Here is a 21957-nt window from a genome sequence, read left to right as displayed (position 1 = left end):
TCGTTGAAATTATTATTAATCCGGCGACGGAGTTGAAAATTTGCGTAGGTTTTGTTTATTTCTTTATTATTTTTCGTCGTCGAATGTCTGTTTTGGCGCGAAATATACTAGTATTTGAAAAGTGTATGTCACTTACCTGAGTCATTTATCTGAGTCAGTTTTGTCTCCCATGAGTTGTGGTGCACAGCTCGAACTCTTTGGCTACTTTTTCTGGGGAGAGCTGAAGGTAACTTAGAATTGCAAAATTACCGAATACAACCCCCCCCCCTAGCAACATACACACCGAATATGGCCGGGCGTCAATTTAGGGGGGATCTAGATCTGATGGAAATCGGAGCAGTTCATCGGAACAGATTCCAACAAAACAGTGAATAAAACAACATTTGTAGTTGTATTATGTATTAATGTAAATAAATCGTATATATCATAATAATCGATTAATCATAATTATATAATCGATTGCGAATCGATCGAAATATAATACAAACCAATAGTTTGTTAAAATATAGCTGCATGTAGTATTATGTTATCTAGAACTGTACGTAGCCCTCTATACTGAATATACATTTAAATATTACGTACGGGTTGGAGTAAGATCACGTGTGTTCTATGGGATATAGAGTCCCTCAAATAAAATATATGGTCACTACTGCATGGAGGCCCCTCGCGATCTTTTATCTTGTTCGAGGGACTCTATGTCCCATAGAACAAACGTAATCAAGCTTTAACCGTCTTAGAGAATAGCTACTTTACAAGGGATTAGTTCATTAGTGACCCTATAGTCTATATAGAGTTGTTAATTAATTAAAAAAAATCACTCGTAATTCAATAGAATTTGTGAATCTCAGACCCTATGAGATAGAGCATGGATATACTGGAAGCTGATTGTTCCGAATGGAGGGAGACTAGATATAACGTCTCGATATTCACATCGGAATTGTTTACGAATTTCAAGAAAACTGCAATGATTGAATTTTTCGTGTGTAAAGGACTTTGGTAAGAACGAAAAAATCCGCCATGTTTCGTGCTTCACTTTTTGGTCGCGAGAACTCCCTGAAAAAGCGAAGTGAAAAAACATGACGAATTTTTTCGTGCTGATGCCAGATATGGGCCCTGATCACAGAATACCTATCAGAAGGACAACTCAAAAATCACACTTACGCAAAAAACAATGGAGTTGTCCTTCTGATAGGTATTCTGTGCCCTAAAAGCGTTTTTTCTAAAAATAATTTTCTATTTTTTGAGAATATTCCTCGGTGACTTCGTATCAAATTGTTTCATTGATCAGGGATGATAGCTTACTGAACAAATGAGCCTAAAAGTTTTATAAGCGGCCCTTTGAACTGAAGTTTACCATAATAATATTTTTATAATATTTTTACATAATAACATGCAGGCCTTATGCGTGTTCATGGTCGTCTATAAAGTATTGAAACTCAGGGGAAAATGTTCTGTCATTACGTATAGGTTCTGTCATCAAAAATAGAGGACCGGTAACTGTTTATATGAATTGTTTATGATTAAAAAAGTGACCACCCAATGCATCTTGCTCACGATAAAACCGTGCAGTCAGACACGTTGAACATTCTATCTACTAAACTGTCTGGTATCTTTGTTAACCTTCTTATGTTTGAAAGTCTTAATTTTTTTCATCGTTTTAGAGTTTCTGTAACCAATACCAAATCCGCCACCACCTCCACGCTTTCGAGGTCGCTCTCCTTTACTGCTGTGGACAGCTATTTCTTTTGTCAAGGGTACTTTTTCTACGATTGAATATTACATACAGATATTCATATGTCTCGTGACAAGTGCATGGAGACTAATATCACACCAGAAAGCGGATCTATAGACTATAATAACTAGGGATCCAAGGATAGTGCAAAATTTGAGTGCCCTCCCGATACCAAGGCAACCAGGCGTCTGTCGCAACATACAGGATTTTGACTTCTGCCAATAAAAATCTAAAGAAGCAGGTTAAACATACCCGGATCAAACGTGGTCAAGCGGCTAATATTACAATTGCTCAATACAGCACCACACACGAATATGGCAAAATTTGTATGCATGCTTCTTATAGCAGCGTTGAAGTTGATTGTATTTTCAATAAATATTTGTTTATAGCTATAGATGTGAATTAAAGAGTTGATATTGTAGATGGTAGATCCAAAGATACAATTTACTACCAAAGCTTGGAGAAATCATACTCTAAAGTACTCAAATTACGTTCGCCGCGATATTGCCATTTAGTCAAGGACCTGTATACGAGTTTGCATGCATTTCATTTAGAACAGGTAAACTGAACCATTTTAGGGTAAATTGACCATGGCGGACAACATGGTAACGCTGCCCGAAGAATAACGCAGGGCGAAACATCCCAAAACTGACCACATCCAAAAACGGCACATTCACTATAGTGCTATCTGCCAAACCAAAAAGTTTTGACTAATCTGAGCTGTCTTTATGGTTCGGAGATGTTTATATGGTCAGTAGAAAATGCCTAACGCTTTATACTTTACAAGAAAATGACCATGCACCAGTAACGGGACAGAGCTCTGACAGGGGGGGTGAATATCTTCACAGATGGCAGAAAGCCGCATCTGAAATACACAAAACATTGAACGCTTTGGCACTATCCAGTAAATAACTACAGTTATTGGGCCTTTGTTTTTGCATGCAGCTTTTTTTTTCTTTGTGTGAAAAGAGGTCAATCCATCTGGCAGGTTCTCCTTATCACGTTCCTCGCGTGAAAATCTATACGGATTGTTCCGAACGATTCGTGTGCATATATTCATGCTAAAATGCTGCTATTTCTCATATTTTATTCATTTTTAAAGTCGGACTCCTTTGTAAAGGTCATATTTGTTAATGCTGAAATTAAAAGGCCTTGAATGTAAGAATAACAATGCGGAATTGTTTATAACCGACAGGGGATGACACAATGGTGCCGTATTCGTCAAAGTTGGGGTTTTACGTTGTCCATGGTTAATCTGTTTAAATCTCCTTCAAAACTTCTGGAAACTTGTTAAAAACGTGAATGTTTGGTCTCGACCGACTTTCATATTTGGAAGGATTCGAACGATTTTCGCTGATGGATGGGAATTTTCAAATTAATATTTCAGTCACAAAATATTAACTTTTTTACACCAAACAGTGAGAATATATTTAAAAATGTACGAAATGTGAATATGTTTATTTGAAGTTGTAAGCCACAATTTGACACTTGTGCATGAGTAATGCATGGTCATTTTCTTGTAAAGTATTAGTGTTATTGGCATTTTCTACTTACCAATGACCACCCCTAAAAGCACCATCTCTGAACCATATAAGCAGCTCAGATTAGTCAAAGCTTTTTTGGTTTGGCAGATAGCACTATAGTGAATGTGCCGTTTTTGGGTGTGGTCAGTTTCGAATGTTTCGCCCTGCATTATGTTTCGGCAGCGTTACCATGTTGACCGCCATGGTCAATTTACCCTAAAACAGTTGAGTTTACCTCTCCTAAATGAAATGCATACAAACTCATATACCTTGACTATTATTGAATTCTATTTTAGTTGCCTAGACTATGTAAACATTCTGTAATGCCTGCACGTTAATCAATATAAACATCTGAATTGTTTCAAAATTTCAAAATAACATTGCTACGGTCTCGTTCCTTCTCTGTATATATAATAGATGCTGTACTGCCTGTACACGGCTAAAATTATTTCAGTACTGCGTCGGATGTTCGGGCTTTATAGTATAAAGGAGATGTCTATAAATAAACAGCACAGCGTTGTTTCTTCGTAGCTCTCTGTTTAATGAATTTACCGTCCTAATGATATCTGTGTCTTACTGAATGCTCCTAATGCATAACACAAATCTATAAATTGCGTAGAATTTCTAGAATTTACTCGATTTTTGCGTTACAACACTCTGTCGCTCCTTGTGTTTTCCATTGTGATTATTGATCAAGGCCCGATGGCACATGCACATTTGCGAAGTTCGAGAAAAAATCGGGCCATGCACAAAATATCGCTAAAAACACATATCAAGTTCACCCCCCGGAAAGTTTATACTATGACTGACTGACTCAATGACTCGCTGACTGACTGACTGATTTAAATTTTCGCCACTCATCACAATACTGCAAAGTTTCTGTGAACTTTTGTGTGTTTATGCCTTTAAATGCGAAACCCTCATTAAAACAGGCCCTTTCAAGCCCTAAAAAGGATACCTAAATTTACAGCAGGGGGAACTTGAAAACCGAAAGCCTTTGCAACTTTCTGCAGATCTAACGTATTCACGCTGAATATATCTCTGTGTTGATGCGAGGCGTACGCCTGAAGATACGACCTATAGCCCTCCTTCGCAGACTTGTGTAGGTAGTAGTTCTTTGCGATCAATTTCTCAAGCTGGAATGAAAATCAAAGATTACAATCACGAATAGAAGAAATTCAATTAGTTTCCAGAAAAGGTCCAAAAGAAATTTGTCAATCGTATTTGCCAAAACGTCACCAACTGACCACGTCCAACCGGACTGGTTTGTTCGTGTGATAAGAATCGTATGTTGATGGCATAATTATTGACTGGTATATTATACTTCAGTTTTTCTTAGAATATTAAGTGCTTATGTAAAAGCATGCAATAATATACCGAAGAGAAATTTCAAGTTTTAGGCTAGCTTTATTGTTGCATTCAAATGGTCTATTTCAAAAAAAGATTTCAGAAAATAGTCAAAAATATTTGGTTTACGATTCATTTGTACGGTTTACCTGGGATTGAATGTTGGCAATCTTGGACGACGACACGTCATACTCGTTAAGAGGAACCTAAACAAGGAAACAGACAAGTTTAGGGAATAAACGGTTGAAAACAATAGTTTCTCGTAGGCTAATTGACCCTCGCGATCATGAGGAAAGATAGGCAAGTGAACTTCATCCTCACTATCTTTTACTCATGGCCGAACAATTATTTCGTAGATAAGTGAGTTTGACGTTGTCGTATCTCGTTATGAGAGCTTTTGAGCACCCGTTATCTCCTTAATTCCGACATCCCTAAGTTTATTGTTGACAGCTTCCAAACCACACGCCAGGACGATTTCACACCTTACGTGGATGAAGGGTTTATTGCCAATCGTAATAAACCTATTTTTCTGTACAACATTTACCTTTGCGTGTTTTAAGTAGCGAAGGAAAGCCAGTTCCTCAGGAAGTAAGAATAAAAGAGCATGTCCTTTTCCGTGTGCACCGCGCGCTGTTCGCCCAACTCTGTGAATATATTCCTGATAAAGGAAAGATATATTCAATATGTCATTATTTCTCATCATATCTATAATTCGTACAACTACATAGGTTACGTCTGTCCTGTATGGTGTACTTAAGATGATTAACCAATCACTAACCAATCACTAACCAATCACTTGAGATAATTAACCAATCACTTAAAGAGATCCATCGAGGCGTAAAAAAAAGCGTAACTCCCTTACACTATATACACTCGATTTATTGGCATGCACGGCTAAAATGGGTATCTCTGCCAATTTTAACTATGCCCGCGACCTTTGTACGTCTGAGCCGAAATAAATTTTTTTTATAAGATTTTTTTAAAATAGAATTCAGCCGTGCCGTGCCAATAAACAAAATGTAGTGTAAGGGGGGTCACACTGGGGCACAACGGGTTTTATTTTGAGTACTTCAAAGTCACTATTGTAAGTAATTTATTGTACGACTACATGTAGCTATGTACTATTGTAAAATTCTAATAGTCTGTAAATTAGAGTAGATTTTATGATTTGTACGGAGCCACGCACGTTTTGGGTTATTTTAGTAAAGGCTCAAATTCTTAGGAGGGTGAAAATTTCTGCGTGGACAAAAATTAATAAACAAATGTCAAATGGGAATTGTGTGCCTTTTTAGATCAGTGCATGGGAATATATTAATAAATGGATTCGATTTCGGTGTGTTCAAAGCCAACATATACATGATGTACAAAATGATGCAGGACGGTTATAAGATAGAAAGATAGATAGATAAACCGTTTAATAATACTCATATGGCAGCCAATCGGCTGAATTGCATGAGGCTATACAACAATTTAAAAACATTATAAAAACTATACTGTACACTACTAGTAAAAAACATCTATATAATTTACTATTCATTTAAGAGACTGGATATTATAAACGTGTCCCTATATCTGTTTGTACGATAGTTAGGAATGTAAAATTGTTTCGAACTTCTAAGATTGTACATATCCAGAACTTTCATAGGTAAAAGATGATGGAGTTTATGGTTTTCATCGTTAACTATTAATTTAAAAAGTTTTTTGCACAAGTCTTCTCTTCTCACCCACAAATGCTTCATATCAAGAGTAGCCAAAGCATCTTCATACGATAGATCAGGAAAAATGATACGCATTGCTCTTTTTTGGATTCTTTCGATTATGCCTGAGAGGTATTTTGTCAGGCCGTAATGAAAGACCTGACAAGCATACTCGAGAATCGACCTGATCGATGCAATGTAAAAACATTTTAAATCGTTACTGTCAAGACCAGACTTCTTGAGTTGCTTTGATAGATAAAGACGCTTGGTAACTTTCGTCGTTATTTTATCAACATGTCCATTCCATTTTAGATCTTGGCTTATCAAAACGCCCAGTATTGTTGCCTCTTCTACTCGAGCAGTGATTTGTTCTTGCATCAAAATAGGGGCAAAATCAGGCTCACTCTGTTGGAAATTAATTACCATTTCCTTGCATTTAGACGGATTAAGTTCAAACTTGTTGCGTTGGGACCAATCCACAATAGAATCTGTCACTTCTTGGATAGAGTTGGTATTAACTTGATAAGTGAGATTCTCCCAAATGCTGGTGTCATCAGCATATTTAATCATGTCACCCATGAACTGGTCATCTGAGATCGAGAGGTCATTAATCATTACTATAGAAATAATCACGGACCAAGCTTCGTCCCTTGTGGTACCCCAGCATTAACTGGTTTCCACGTAGAAAAACAGTTTGAATTAAGTTTCACTCTTTGGAATCTTCCACGTAGAAAATCGACAATCCAATTTAAAACCGATGGTTTCAAATCAAGTCGTCGTAACTTCTCATAAAGTATATTATGATCTATAAGATCAAACGCTTTACGATAGTCCGTTAGAGGTGTTCGCACAGACCCACCCGCCTTGTCCACTGTCTCTGACCAACGATGGATCAAAGAAATCAATGCAAGGGTGGTACTTGATCATGGTATAAACCCGTATTGCTTAGGATAAATACATTTCATTAACGTCGGTTGAAGATCCCTCGTGATTACAAAATCCTCTGCAATTTTACACAAAGTTGAGGTCAATGAGATGGGCCTAAGATCTTTGTTAATGTCAAACACTTGTTTACTTTTGGGGATCGGACAAACATTTGCCAATTTTCAAACCAAAGGCAACCGGCCATCTTTAAAAGAACCATTCAAGATTGTTGCAATAGGAGATGCCAATACAGTTGCAAATTTCCGCAGAACCCAGTTTGGTAAGTTATCAGGACCACTTGATTTACCCGATTTGATGCTGTGTACGTGTGTCCACACTTCCGTTTCAGTCACAACAATCGTAGCGTTATTCTCTGTCATGGGTGAGATATTATTAAAGGGAGATATCCTTGCATGGGTTCCAAGAAAGTACTGTTAATCGTATTACTTAGTGTGACAGGATCCTGAATATCGTGTTCTAAGTTTGAAAATATGGAATTACATCCTGATCCTGACGGAAGACCACACAAACGTTTCACCTCGTACTACCAATCTTTAGGCTTACTTTGCTTTATATCCTTTACTTTAGCTTCGTAATATGCTTTCCGACACTTTTTCCTCATTCTATTAACTTTATTTCGCAACTGTTTGTATAAAATATCGTTATTCTGTGCAAAAGCTCTTTGCCTTTTATCGATCAGCGATTTGAGATTACAATTCGGTCATTTTCCCGTATCTTAACAGTTTTTAGTGGCGCCAGAGTGTCTAATCCATAGTTGATAATGTTGGTTAGAGTATCTAGGTTTTCTCCACAACTGAATTCAGGAGTGATCACAAGATCCCATGGAGCTTCACAGAAAAACCGACCGAGACGTCGTACAGTGCTAGGTCTTTTATCACGTACATGGCATACTTGTGTCGTTTGAATGTCTTTCGACCTGAGCTTAGGTAAGGCAAGAACAGTTACATGATCTGACAGACCCAGTGGTGGAGCACAAAAAGGTGTATCATAAAAATCAGCAAGGTTTGTCATAACTAAATCCAATTTACTTGAGCCTCTTGTTGGAAAGTTAACAATTTTTTTGAGTTGGAATTGTCGAGAAATATGCCCAACAGGCAATTTATTAAAGTCGCCTGCGATAATCAGTCCGCAGTTCGGGTATTTCGCTTCAGCAAACTCCAGAGATGACTGCAAATATTCTAACATGTATGTTTTTCTTTCACATATATGCACACTCCACCGTGTTCTCTTTCGGTTCTATCAAGTCTGAGCAAGCTATAGTTATCAATGTTAATTACACTGCCCGGAATGTTAGATTTCAACCAGGTTTCCGTTATAAAAACAAGGTCAGGATTATGTTTATCAATTACATACGCTAGCTCATCAATCTTGAAAACCAGGGACATGACGTTGGCCAACATAATGGGGGGAACATAAGTGAAACATCGTGACTCCTTTCCTGTCAGAGGTGGCTGGGAGGGCGGAATGGAATTTATATGAGTATCTTTTCCGGGAGATCGTGGTGTAATCGTGCGTAATCGGGATGTAATCGGTGAGACATACTCGGGTGATCGGGATGCAAACTTGTGTGAACGAAGTCCAAATAAGCATTCCATTTCTCTTTCCATCCGGGGGGGCGGCTGTGGTTTCTCGTATGTCGAAAAAAACGGGTATGGTTTTTCTTTTTGTAACCATGTTTCTTCCTTCCTTTACATTCTCGGTTGCTGTAAATATTACGCTTATCGCAGCGACTGGTGATTCGGATCGGGATTGTGTTTGTAGATATTACTTGACTAATTGTGGGATCTTCTTGCACACTATTAGAGTTAAATTTTGCACTGTTGACAGGAATATAATCGCAATTGGGTGCGTTTATAAATAAATAAGCAAGACACTTGGTAAATAAGCAAGACACTTGCGAGATTTAAAATCTAGTCTTGGATCACAGGTTAATACCTTCCTTTTACTAATAGGCGATGATTGTTCCGTAACTTTTTGCTCTGGGTCACAACAATGTGCTTTCTGGTTGATCATTGGTTGCAATTTTTCTGGTATACAATTTGAGATCCTTTTGAATGATCATTTGAATTTAAATCATTACTAATATGTAGCTCGGGTGCCATTTGGGGGACAAGTTCCTTGGTTATGACAATTGATGCGGGTGGTTGATTTAGGATTTCGACTGAGCAGTTAGGATGTAAAGGCTCGTTAAGCGGTACGGGCTTTGTTTCCGCACAGATATTTCTCGCATTGCTAATTTTGTTATTGAGGGTTTCATACATTTGTTCCTTTGATTTCAAATATGAAATTTCTTGTTTAAAAAACAGAATATCAGATTCTAATTTTCGACCTTTCTCCTTTTCGTCCCCGAGCTCAACCCTAAGGCGACTTATTTCGGAACAGTCAATTGAGTAATACATTCCAAACTCTGCAAAGAGTCGACCCTTGACTAAAGACTTCAATATCGAACTTAATGTTTTCTAGCAAGTCCGCCGAATCACACGGACGCCTTTCTGCGATGCATTGATCAGTTTGACTCTCCCGATCTATAGTAATTTTTTTGTCATAATCTGCTGGATTTTTCAATGCATTAACGTGAGAGGGATCAGCAGATGATATTATATTCGGGTCATCAGAGGAGTTTATACCGTTAGCATTGTACCTTTTTTTGCAAACTTTGATTAAATCGTCTCTTAACATGATGCCAGCTTTCCCTTGCAGTAATAACGTGTTTTGTTTTCCGCGATACCAAGTCAAAGTTAGGTCCACATCAGAACTTGTTAACTTTCGTGCGGTGCCACCAGGTGAGGACCATTTGCCAGATATTTTGAGAATGTCTTCAACGAATTTCACTAGCTCCTCAAGGTTATGTGACCATTTAATTCGCTAGCCATCATAATTTAAGTACGAATTGTAATCACTTGACGAAATATCTTCGAATTCCCACATTTTGAGAGCTCAAATAGGTGATAAAATTTTAAAAATTACGGAGCACAATTTACACGTCAACTATGTTGATCCTTATTGATTCCTACAATCTAAAGCGAACTAAATAAAAGGCACTTAATAAAATTGGGTCAGGCTACCCTAGCAATCGGAATATCTTCTTTTTTAAAAATATGTGAATATCTTAATTATGTAATAAATATCGCCCAATTCACTAAAACACATTAATTCGATTGTTATCAAAGACACATACGACGCTTAACGAAGATATTTCAATTTAAAATTATTACTAGGTAAAAACTGTTGGAGTGTGGTTGGAACGGTGCTTATAAGTTAAAACTCTATTTCGCGTAAAACATTATTTTGTTATTTGTTTTGCGTAATTAATATGTATTTTCTACAATAGATTGTTTTATAGTAACATATAGGTCTTGTATGTTTGCATGGTGACATCAATAAGTAAATTAGCTTGTAGGTACACCACGTAAGTATTTAACACTTGTACCTACACGCTAATTAATTACAGATTGTTTTATCTTTAAATAATCGCTTAAATTTAGTAGTGGATGAAACTACAGCGGAGGCTAATGAAAGTACGCGGCAAAAATCGTTGTTTGCCGGTTTCCAACGATGCGCAAGATTTATATATATTTCTCGATAAAATCTTTATTCCTTCGCGCGTGTGAAAAACCAAAGTTATATATATATATATATATATATAATTATATATATATATATATATATATATATATATATATATATATAACTTGCAACTTTACCTTAGGATCATCAGGGGGGTCAAACTGCACGATCCAGTCTACCTCAGGGATATCAAGGCCACGAGCTGCGACGTCAGTACATAGTAAGATACCAGATTTTGCTTGGCTGAATTGAAAAAATGTCGTTGTACGCTTCTGTTGCTTTTGTTTGCCCTATGAAAAAAACAACCTCCAATTCTTTCTAATCCTTGTCCATTACTATTACCGTTAAGCGAGAATAATTCCATGGAGGATTTCAAAAGTTTTTTTTTCATAATATAGCACCTCTTCAGACAGTTTTCTATTCATCTTAATTCAGGTTAATTACACTTTTATCAGAGCTAGCGTTCACGATTCATCTAAGTGACATGACAATTTCAGATGAGTCTGTTTGCAGTGGCTGAGTTACCAAGAGGTTGACTTCTTGATCTTGCTATTCTTGTTCCTCGTATACATACGAAATCAGCTTTGGCAAAGCAATTGCACTTGACGTCAACGTGAACATCCTCCGTTATTGACGTCAACGTGACAATTCTCATGCACATGCACATCGGTGTGATGATGATTAATTGCTATTGAATATATCGGGGCGTGATACATGGTACCAGGAAGTTTGAAATTCATGCAGTTATAATTGATAAATTCATAAACCCCACTCCCATTTCGAAGGCCTGTATGACTTAAAAAAACGATGCATAATCCATACTCACGTGTATGTCAAGCACCTCCAGATCAATGTAGTTAAGAAGTTCAGAATGATATTTCACAGAATGACAAGATGAAAAAAACACCATTACTTTCTTATCCCGATTCTTCTTCAAAAACGTAAATAAGACCAAGAAACGTTTGTCTGACGGCACAACTAAATAACCCTAGAAATAACAAAAATAAGTCTTCGCGTTATGTCACGGACGTCATACATTTGAGTAGGCTATACCTTAAATTTCATAGTCATAACTTGAAGACACTAAAACTCTATAAATGCCACAACGAATAATGGTCTCAATTGAAGCATTTCGATTGACTTACTGCGTATCATTAAATGACATTCTAATCAAGGCTAGTCTCGAAATTAATTTTACCATTGTTGGAATGAGTATGCATGCAGAAGTAGTAAAGATAGTGGAAATTCCCCGATTTACCCATTCATTAAAGTTCAAAATACTGGTCTAATTTGAATGATAGACGTGGCTTAAGAAATTAATGTGTATTATAAGGGCCTGTTTAAATGTAGGTTTACATGGAGCGAGTTATTCCGGCCAGGCGAGGTGAGAACTACATATAATGAAGGACTAATGATGTGATGCGCTTTTTACCTCGCCTAGCCGGGATAACTCACGCCATGTAAACCGGCCCTGAGGCGGCTAATAAGATGGTTCCTAGTTAATTATACCAACCTGCTCTAAGCCTTCAACTGTTGCTGTTTCTTTATTGTCATCAACGCCCACATACAATGGAGCTTTTTTTAATGATATTCTCGCTAAATCTTCAACATTTTTCGTTTGTGTTGCAGAAAATAATACCGTCATTCGACGACCTAGTTTGAATCGAAATAGATTATTTGTTCATACATACACGAAACCTCGACAAGTGCATGCGAAACAATTCCCTTTTGCATGCACGAACAGTCGAATCAACATCTAAAGACAGGCGTACAGCCTCGTACCCAGGCACTTTAGTAGTAAAATATATAACGCACCCCAAGCATCCCCGCGCGCTCGATAATTTTCAGCTGACCTCTATATAACAGCTGAATGCAACGTTATATCTTTTTTCCACTAAAGCGCCTGGGTACGAGGCTGCCAGGCGCACATGACACGTTTTTTGTTTTACAAAAATGACATCGCACCCGCAAATATTTAGTCGACCGACTAAAATCGTTTTCCTATCCTTCTCACAAAGTGTATTGCTGCTATCTTTTCACATTTTTTACTTTAGGCTAAGTAAGGGTAGCATTTAAGAGGATATGCCACTCAAACTGCGTTTACACCAGACACAATTTTTTGGCACGGCACGGCTAAAATTGGTACCCGTACCCAATTTTATTAGTGTTCAAAGTTAGTGCTAAACAATTTATTAGTGTTAAACAAAGGACGAGCACAGATGAAATGGGCACGGGTACCCATTTTAGCCGTGCTGGGCCAAAAAATCGAGTGTAGTGATATGATACCTGGTAAAATTCGAATAATCTGTTTCATTTCTTCTTCGAAGCCAATCTGCAATATTCGATCAGCTTCATCAATTATGAGACATTGCAAATTCTTGAATTTAAACCCATGCGTGTTCTGCAAGGAAGAATTATGCATTTTAATGCATTAGCTTTCAGCGTGCATTTCGAGTTATTTAAATATTTAAACCCTCTATCAAATACAACGAACTCGAGCTATCAAATTCAACTATAAATGTGCTGCTATTCAACTATAAATAGCTTTATAAACTTAAATTTTTAGCGAAATCTCAACTCTTTTTGAACCAGATTAACCTTTAAAGTTAGTTTGAAATAACTACATTTTCTTAATTCCAATTAATTTAAATAAATTTAAGGAAAAACTTCAAAAGAGTCGTCATACATTTGTTGATAAATGTTTGTGATATTGCACGAGTACCGGAAGTGGAATTAGTGTCCTGGAGAAGGACGTCCTAAGGGCGGTTTTCCACTAGGCTAGGCGGAATTTTTCGAGCGAATGAAATTTTTCGTCTGACATTCTTTTCCACAGGTGGTTTGCAATTGCCGCCATCTTGGTTGATTTTTCAAAACATTGCACAAATAATTTTTTCGTCGTTGCTATATTTTATTCCCACCCAATATATGACAGAGATGATAAGCAGTTACAAAATAAACAAGGAAAAAGTAAATCAACGCAGTTTGTTCTCTTGAAAAGCAGAACTTTGTAGAATCAACCAAGATGGCGCCTAATCACTGATGACCAGTGAACTCTAATAAGACTGGAACGATAACTTGGCCGCCATCTTTGAAGCCAGCACTGATAGCCGCCATGAAGGCCAAGAGTTGAAATTACACCACCAAAACAACGCCGGTTTTTATACACAAATCCATCTCATCTGATCATGAATAAAAGCTTAAAACAAGCATTGACACTTAGATTTTACTAAAAAACAAGTTTTATGAACGTGAAAAGGTGCAAACCTATTTTTTTGCGAGTTGAAGGCGAAGTTTTTTTTCGGCCCGTTCTGCTGGTACCTCGCCGGTTTTTACAATAAGATGATGCAGATTACTTAGGTCTATCCAAAAAGGGTAAATTCGTTGTTTAAAGTTGAAGTGGTCAAATAAAAAGTGCACTTTTCTGGCAATTTTTTGCCAAAAAATACGATTTTTACGGAATTCTCACTCTCCATGCACAGTTCTTTTGAAGACTTGATTTGCTCGCGCGGCTGCCGCCTTAATCAGCAAATTATATTCAAATCGGCTTCATCCAATGACTAGTCTTTATTGTTAAGTTATCGTTCCAGTCTTATTAGAGTTCACTGCTGATGACTGATTATGACGTCATATGCAAACATTATGACGTCAAATGCAAACCAAGAATTATGATAATTCGAGCGTAGCGGATTTCCTTCACCGGTCACAATTGAAAAGAGAATCGAGTGAAAAATTTAGTTCGATCGAAAAACTCCGCCTAGTGGAAAACCGCCTTTTTAAGGCCCGTTTACAGTTAATGCGGGTACCGCATACTTTCTTATGTATATAATTATCCTAAGGCTGGCAACTCTCACAAATATTTTTTTAAAATGCATACATTAATACCAACGCTGGAAACACAAAAATTACCCTAGTTTCTTGAAAAAAAAAATAGATACCAAACACCTTGGATATATTTACCACATTTATCTGTAATTTTTAGACTTGAAAACAACTTAAAAATGCTTAAATTTTGCAAATAAAAAGTGTATTTTCATCGAAATTTTGTTAAACAGAGGCGGGATGCCATTTACTCCACAAACGTCATCATCGGAAAAATCGTCGGCAAATTTCTGATTGGCTGTTGAAAGTTCGGAAAATCACGAAGACATTTTTTCTTCATTGATTTGGCCTTCGTAATAAAATCGCACCTAAAATTGCAGGTGTAAACGGGCCTTTAGGAGAGGCCAAAAGAACTCCGTTAAATTCATCAAACCTAACATTAAATATCTATAGTATAATATCAATATAATGTTTATCATGAACATGATACTAATGATGAACAAAAATTATCAACATGAAAAACACGCTGACAGTGTATTACATAGCCTTAGCTATCTTAAAAAATCCGTTCACCTGTAAATGGTCTAAGAGTCGTCCTGGCGTTGCAACTAACAGGTTGACGCCCTTCTGAAGCTTTTCAGCCTCATTCTTTCTATTGGCTCCACCCATAATGATGCCATACGTGTGATTGTGGTGTTTTATCAAGTCTGTAACCACGCCAAATGTTTGTAGGGAAAGTTCTCGTGTTGGGGAAATTATGATTACCCCTGTGCCTGAGAAAAAATATTGCTAACATCGTTATATGATAAGAAAGATAGCGGCATGCGGATCTACTGTATGTCAAAGAATACCTTAATGCGCGCTTTAAACGATAGCAAATTTGATTTTGTGATATCTTACATCGTTAAAGGCGAGGGTAACCCTATAGGCTATACTAAACTTCCGATGAACCTTAGATGAACTTTGGATAACCTTAAAAATTCTAGTTAATTTCTCCAGTAAAAATTATGATCTTAAAAAATAAGCAATATAATTATATGAACCAAAATCGTTTTCGGCTGATAATTTAAGCAAATAGAGAATATAGCTACTGTACGGTTAAATCGAATCGAATCGGAATGGGCAAAATACGTTCGATCATTTTTTATATGCTACGATTGACATGGAGTTGAACAAAACATAAGCACATGGAGCATGCAGATATACGCAAACCATGCAAATGAACATTAGGTGCCAAGGGAGTCCTCCCCAGGCCTTATATTCCTTGTTTATGCGAGGGAAGGTTTAGTCGCCACCTGCAGCGCAATAGACGATTTTCATAGCTAAATATGATCTAATTATATTAATTTAAAGTATAACAAAACGTTTTGAGCATAGAAATTATCTTACCGTTCCTGGGCTTAAACTGAAGTTTGTAAAGTAGCTCAATCGCTGGGATTAAAAATGCCAAAGTCTTTCCGCTTCCAGTTTTGGCTGCACCCAGTAAATCTCTACATAATAAATATATTGTGAAACAAATGCAGATTGATCTTTACACAACAAATGTTTAGGTAAAAAGCTAGAGAAATCATGCAAACTTAAGCACATGCACGTATTTGAAACTAGGGATCCAAGGATAGTGCAAAGTTTTCATGCCCTGTAATACCTAAGCAACACGTTTTCCCAACATAAACATTTTGACTTATGCCAGTAAAAATATAATGAACTAGGTTAAACATTAATCAAAAGGAAATTATTCAAAGTACTCAAGTTACGTTAGCCGCGGATATTGTCACTATTAAATTATAATTTTAGTTGCCCATGTAAACCGGACGCGATTTTCTCAGTTTAGTCTCTTTTCTTCGTCAAACAATTGTGACTACATTCACTACATTTATATGATGGCAACAATTTATCGTCATTTCATAAGAATAGCCAAAATAGTTGCGTTGTAAATAATGTAAATAAACCGCGGTATTATGTCTATGATGTGGATACTTCGACGCGTAGCTAAATCGATACAAAACAATATACATATAATCAATACTGTATACCGCCAAAATGATTTGATTACTGCACAAAATGTCCGTTTTGTATACTATCATTTATGTACTGTATGCAGAATACCAGGTATCGACTTGCTATATATCGACATAATATATATTCGTCATTCGTGTAAGAGATCTATCAATACATAAACAACACAGCGTCGTTTCTTCCTAACCTATTAGCTCTATTTATGGAATAAACCTTCCAAATTATATTTGTGTCGAATTGAATGCTCTTAATTCATAACATAAGTTGATAAATTGCGTAGATTCTCAAAGAATTGCACGATTTTTACGCTCGGAATGTTTTGAAGCAATGCTCGTCGCTCCTCGTTTCTTTACATCGTGAATAATGTTGAAGCCTGAAGGCTCGACGGCACATGCGCAGTTGCGACGTATAGGAAAAAATCGGGTGTTCCGGGGGTAAATCTGCGCAAATCCCTTTGAAACAAAACCCAAACCGCGGAAAAGCAATGCTTTAAAATTTACAGTAACCGTCAAAATTCCTCAAAATTTTGGTGAACTTAGCAAAAGGGATGTAGAGAATTAATAAATAAAGCAAGTTAAACTGATTTGAAAACTTTAAATTACTGATTATATACAAAAAGCTACTATACGCATAAAAACACTCCGCCCCCCGGAGTTTACACTATGACTGACTGACTGTCTGACTGTCTGATGTGAATTTTCGCCACTCACCACAATACTGCAAAGTTTCACAGAAACTTTGCACTAAAAACCACTATCTACAGACTAGATGTGGTATTATGGGATAACGCTGCGTGGGACGTGGAGCGTAGGTAATAAAACCCTGGGTATGAGGTTGGGGTAATAACCTCGGATTAACATAATCCAACTACATAGAATGCAAATGTTGGACTAAATTTGCCCCCTCCTGAAAAAAAAATTGAACATAAAATGTTGAAGCAAACAGCATAAAATATGTGGTTATTTCGTAAAAGGCCTTTCCTTACATGATTATGGCTAATTACACATAAACAGCATGTAATTCATGTAACCACTGCTATGGCAAAATTTTTAAAGACACAAATTTTCTGACAGTTTATCGCTATAAGCCCGGAAAGCACAAGCTTCTTCTAAAACCAACATCAGAAAGGTTTTTCCAGTGTTTTTCTTTATGCAGCTAGTATTACCTAGAGCTGCACATTATATATATGGAAAGTGGAATGTTTGGAATTTCCTTATGAAATTTTGCAGGAAATTTGAACTGAGGACAAATGTTATGTTAAATTAAGTATATCCCATGCTGTGTTGTGTAGCAGTTATTATTATAGACACATGCACACCACATGTTTTAGTCAAGAAATTTTTACTAAGCCTTCTAATGCTTTAGGGAACATTTATCATTATGTAATATAATATAAAGCATGTGTAGTTTAGTTTAAATTGGAAGGATTACTAAGGTAAAAACACTGACAAAATACAGTAATGTCATCCGCCTTTACACTAAAAAATCCAATATAATCCTTAAAACTTTGCTTATCTGAACAAGCACAAACAACTAGTATGTTCCCACAAGTGAAAGCATTTGCATTGAATTGTCAATTTTCTTGTTTTGAATTTTCATTTAGTCAAACTGTTTCAGAGATGGCTAGAACTAAACAACCCTCATCCGTGTATGTAGTTTTAGCCTTTAGGGATGTATTTCTCTAGATAGTAATTCTCCCTGCTGAGACAATTAAAGAAATGTTCAGAGGACCTCGTATTATTAATGGGTATATATTATATACCCAGCTTTGCTTAGTTTATTAAACAAAACACTTCTGAAGTCATAATACCTGCACCACAGCAATATAAATTATACTTATTACAAACCTTCCATTGAGCAATGGCACTATACTCTTATGTTGGATTTCAGTCATATTTATAAAGCCCATATCTGAAATAGCCCTTAGCGTTTTTTCCGACACACTTTCTCTCAAAGACTCAAAGGATGTGTCATCATTTGTTGACAATGCTGAAAAAGAGTAAGAACCTAGTTCACATATCACACATACTTCTATTTTCTATGTATATAATAATATGTGTGCAACATTTATAACAATTTGGTACCAGTACTACCGATTTTTTAAACATTTAGCAAAAAAAATTGGATGAAATAATGGGGCAATTGAATTTATCATTTTATCAGTGATAAAACTAGTCTGACAACAGTTTTAAGGAAAAAAAATTGAACAGTAAAACGCTTGTTAGATTATTGATGCTACTACTGTACCTGTTGGGTTAAAGGAAGTGTGTTCTTCATATTCATTCTCTTCTGTATTGTCTGACAACAGTTTTAAGGAAAAAAAATTGAACAGTAGAACTCTTGTTAGATTATTGATCACTACTACTGTACCTGTTGGGTTAAAGGAAGTGTGTTCTTCATATTCATTCTCTTCTGTATTGTCTATGCCCTCAATGACACGAGACTCATTCATTTCATTGGGTTTAATATTTTGTTCAACACTTTCAACTGAAAATGTAGGAGAAAACAATTAGTAAAAGGATACAAAATACGTATACGATGTGCTAGCCATATTTGATGCATCAATTTGCATATGAGAAAAGATGACAAAATAATAATACCTTTCTCTTCCTCTACAGGGTTTGAGAATTTCTTCTTCAATTTCCTTACCTTTTTACCTACAAATAACAACAAACATATTCATCTGCACTTAATTGAATGAATCTGGTTTAATTGTCCTAAAGGGCATGTGCTAAGTTAAATTTTAATACTTACATTCCCAATAATCTCACAGATTTGTTAATGTTACACAATGTAGTTGTAAACAATCTGTTAGGTTAAAACATTTGGTGAATCTATGTAGACTTTTACAGTAGCCCTGTCAAGTGGCAACCATGATAGACAACTGGCACATTATTTTATTTTCATAATTATAAATGTCATGTACACATGCATTGGCAATATATTGATGATATGTTACAATTTCTGTAGTTGCCTGTATTCTACTTCATTTCACAATTGAAAAGTGGAAAAGTTTCACCAGCAGACATTTTGAATTTTAGTGTACCTGTATTGGCTGTATAATATACTGTATGTTGACTGCAAGAAAGGAGACTACCTAACAGGTTACCTACTAAATAATAAAATATACTGAATTTCTAAGCTCTCTCTAAGTATTTATTATTTCTTTTTTTCATAATTCATTCTACTTTGAAACCTCTACTTTCTCTTTTTATTTAAGGATTTAAAGGATTTTATTTTGGCAACTCTCTTTCTATTTTCAGACTTAAAATTTAATTCCAGTAAGCATTGAAACTCAACGGAATTATGTCTATTCATACGCGACTAGGGTCCAGATCTTATTCAATACTCTACTATACCAACTATACCTGAAGGGCCACCAGTGGAAGTTTTTTTTCGCTTCTTTCTGAACTCTTTATCTTCCATAATTTTGCTTTTTAAAAATACACGTGCATTTTATCTTTATTATCTCTGAAGCAAACACGCACTGATACTGATCTGAGCACGCAAATTATGATGTACACCCCATACTTTATGTAAATATATATATTTAAATTTAAACATGGCCGGCAGCAAAAGGGAAAGAGCTCTTGCGGAAAGAACATTAATCGCGTTATTACAAGCTTGCGAGGGACATAGAACTATTGTTGAACTACGAAACGAATCTTATGCAGAGGGTAAAATATCACAAGTAGATGGATATATGAATGTTAACATGATTAATGTTGAATTTACGAACCAGAGATCGGAAACGGTTCGTTTAGAACAAATGTGTGTTCAGGCGAAACAGGTCCGATTTGTACATATTCCTGATAAAATTAATATGAGGGAAGCAATAGAACGACAATTGAAAATACTGAAGAACTCTCGAGTTCCCATGACTCAAAAATCACGAAAGAGATAGTAAGGTCGAATTCTGTTTAAAATGTGTGGGATATTATTATTATAAAACTTGGAGTCCCCATCATGGGGGTTACTATATAATTTTGATATATTATGTCCATTCTTTTCAGAAATATTGTTATAAACTAAAGAACTGTGTTTAACCGTGTGATATTCCCTGTTTTGACATATGTGAAATATCGATTTGTAATTTTAATTTACAATAATTTAAAATGATGGTCAAATGATGATTTTGACAATTAATGATGGTCCTGTTTAAATTTTTTATATTTGTTACCTAAAGATGGGATAAAGGTGATCAACTGATTTTTGAGTGAAATAGATTAACAGCTAGGGATAGAAATGGTGGCTTTATATGAGATTGTAGTTTACTAAAAGTATTGGGTAAGTCTTTGAACAGTCTTATGCTCCCTCATTTAGTGATCTATTATCTCATATCTATCTATCTTATTTAATTTGCACCTTAAACACAGCAAATTAACATCCAGTGGGACTTCTCTACACTATTGATTTTTAATCTTACCTCAGCTGCCATATAGTAATAAGACTGCATGTGATATGTTCTCGTATGGTGTTGTACGTGTTAAAAAATAGTTTGGGTTTTCAGACCCAGATTCACTTGCTGAATCAGAATGAGCTAGGAAGATTGATATGTTAGAGTACTGCTATGAGTGTGTGCAGTCAATAATTCACACCTGGACTACTTCACATTGGCAAAACTGACTTGTTAAGGACAGCTATGAGAAAATGAAAATGAGCCCTAAGGCTTAGGTGTCAGACATTCCATTTCCCAGATGCCCATATAGATAAATTGATAAGCTATAAATTACAACACATGAGGAGTGCAACATTTAATCTGACCCTAACACAAGGATAGTACAACAAAAAAATGTTGAAAGAAGATATGGAAATCAATATTTATGGTCTGGACATAACATATCCAAACTATGACAACGCCTTGAGTGAATATTGGGGTGAAATCACTGTCCAGGGTGATGCTACATGGAACAACTTTTAAGGGACAACATGCAATTGAAAAAGGTAAATATAAGATAGTTGCAACCTCATCCACTAGGTATTGTAAGAATGAATAAATAGGACGAAAGAACAGAGTGTTTAAAGAAAGGACCAAGACGTCGAAAGGGGAACATATAAACAGGGGATTTTGTTGTTCCCTTTTCTCGAATGAAGACAGGACACGACGACTACCCAATGAGATGTGATAATTTAGAATCTCGGAGGGTGTGGGAAAGGATGAAAGTACAAGATAATTAAGTAAATAAAGAGGCAATGCAAAATTTATCACTGAATGATTTTGCGAATGTGAATGAATAATTCTGAAGCCTATAATGCATCGTCAATCTCGCTATTAACATTCTTCTTTGGACTTTGATTCGGCATAAAGATT

The 21957-nt window shown here is 36.1% G+C and overlaps 1 protein-coding gene across 2 annotated transcripts; it reads right to left on the bottom strand.

The window, feature by feature from the left end:
* Positions 1 to 1521: 1521 nt before the first annotated feature.
* LOC114533058 (ATP-dependent RNA helicase HAS1-like) lies at positions 1522 to 20114 on the bottom strand. Of its 2 annotated transcripts, XM_028554644.1 has the most exons (15): positions 20015 to 20114; positions 19247 to 19303; positions 19017 to 19133; positions 18894 to 18944; positions 18494 to 18635; positions 16020 to 16120; positions 15204 to 15403; positions 13098 to 13212; positions 12325 to 12464; positions 11638 to 11799; positions 10949 to 11101; positions 5147 to 5260; positions 4752 to 4808; positions 4214 to 4391; positions 1522 to 1736 (listed from the first exon to the last, which is right to left on the bottom strand). In XM_028554644.1, exons 1-15 carry the CDS (start codon positions 20070 to 20072, stop codon positions 1588 to 1590), a joined length of 1794 nt encoding a protein of 597 aa, XP_028410445.1. In that variant the 5' UTR covers positions 20073 to 20114; the 3' UTR covers positions 1522 to 1587. The 2 variants fall into 2 exon arrangements, with proteins under 2 accessions (XP_028410445.1, XP_028410446.1); XM_028554645.1 differs by lacking the exon at positions 18894 to 18944.
* Between the last annotated feature and the right edge of the window lie 1843 nt (positions 20115 to 21957).

Source organism: Dendronephthya gigantea, unplaced genomic scaffold, assembly GCF_004324835.1.
Source record: "Dendronephthya gigantea isolate DGI-Jeju-01 unplaced genomic scaffold, DenGig_1.0 000085F, whole genome shotgun sequence".
Lineage (NCBI taxonomy): Eukaryota > Metazoa > Cnidaria > Anthozoa > Malacalcyonacea > Nephtheidae > Dendronephthya > Dendronephthya gigantea.
Note: the sequence above shows the minus strand (reverse complement) of the source record. Positions and strands in the feature narration are given on the sequence as shown.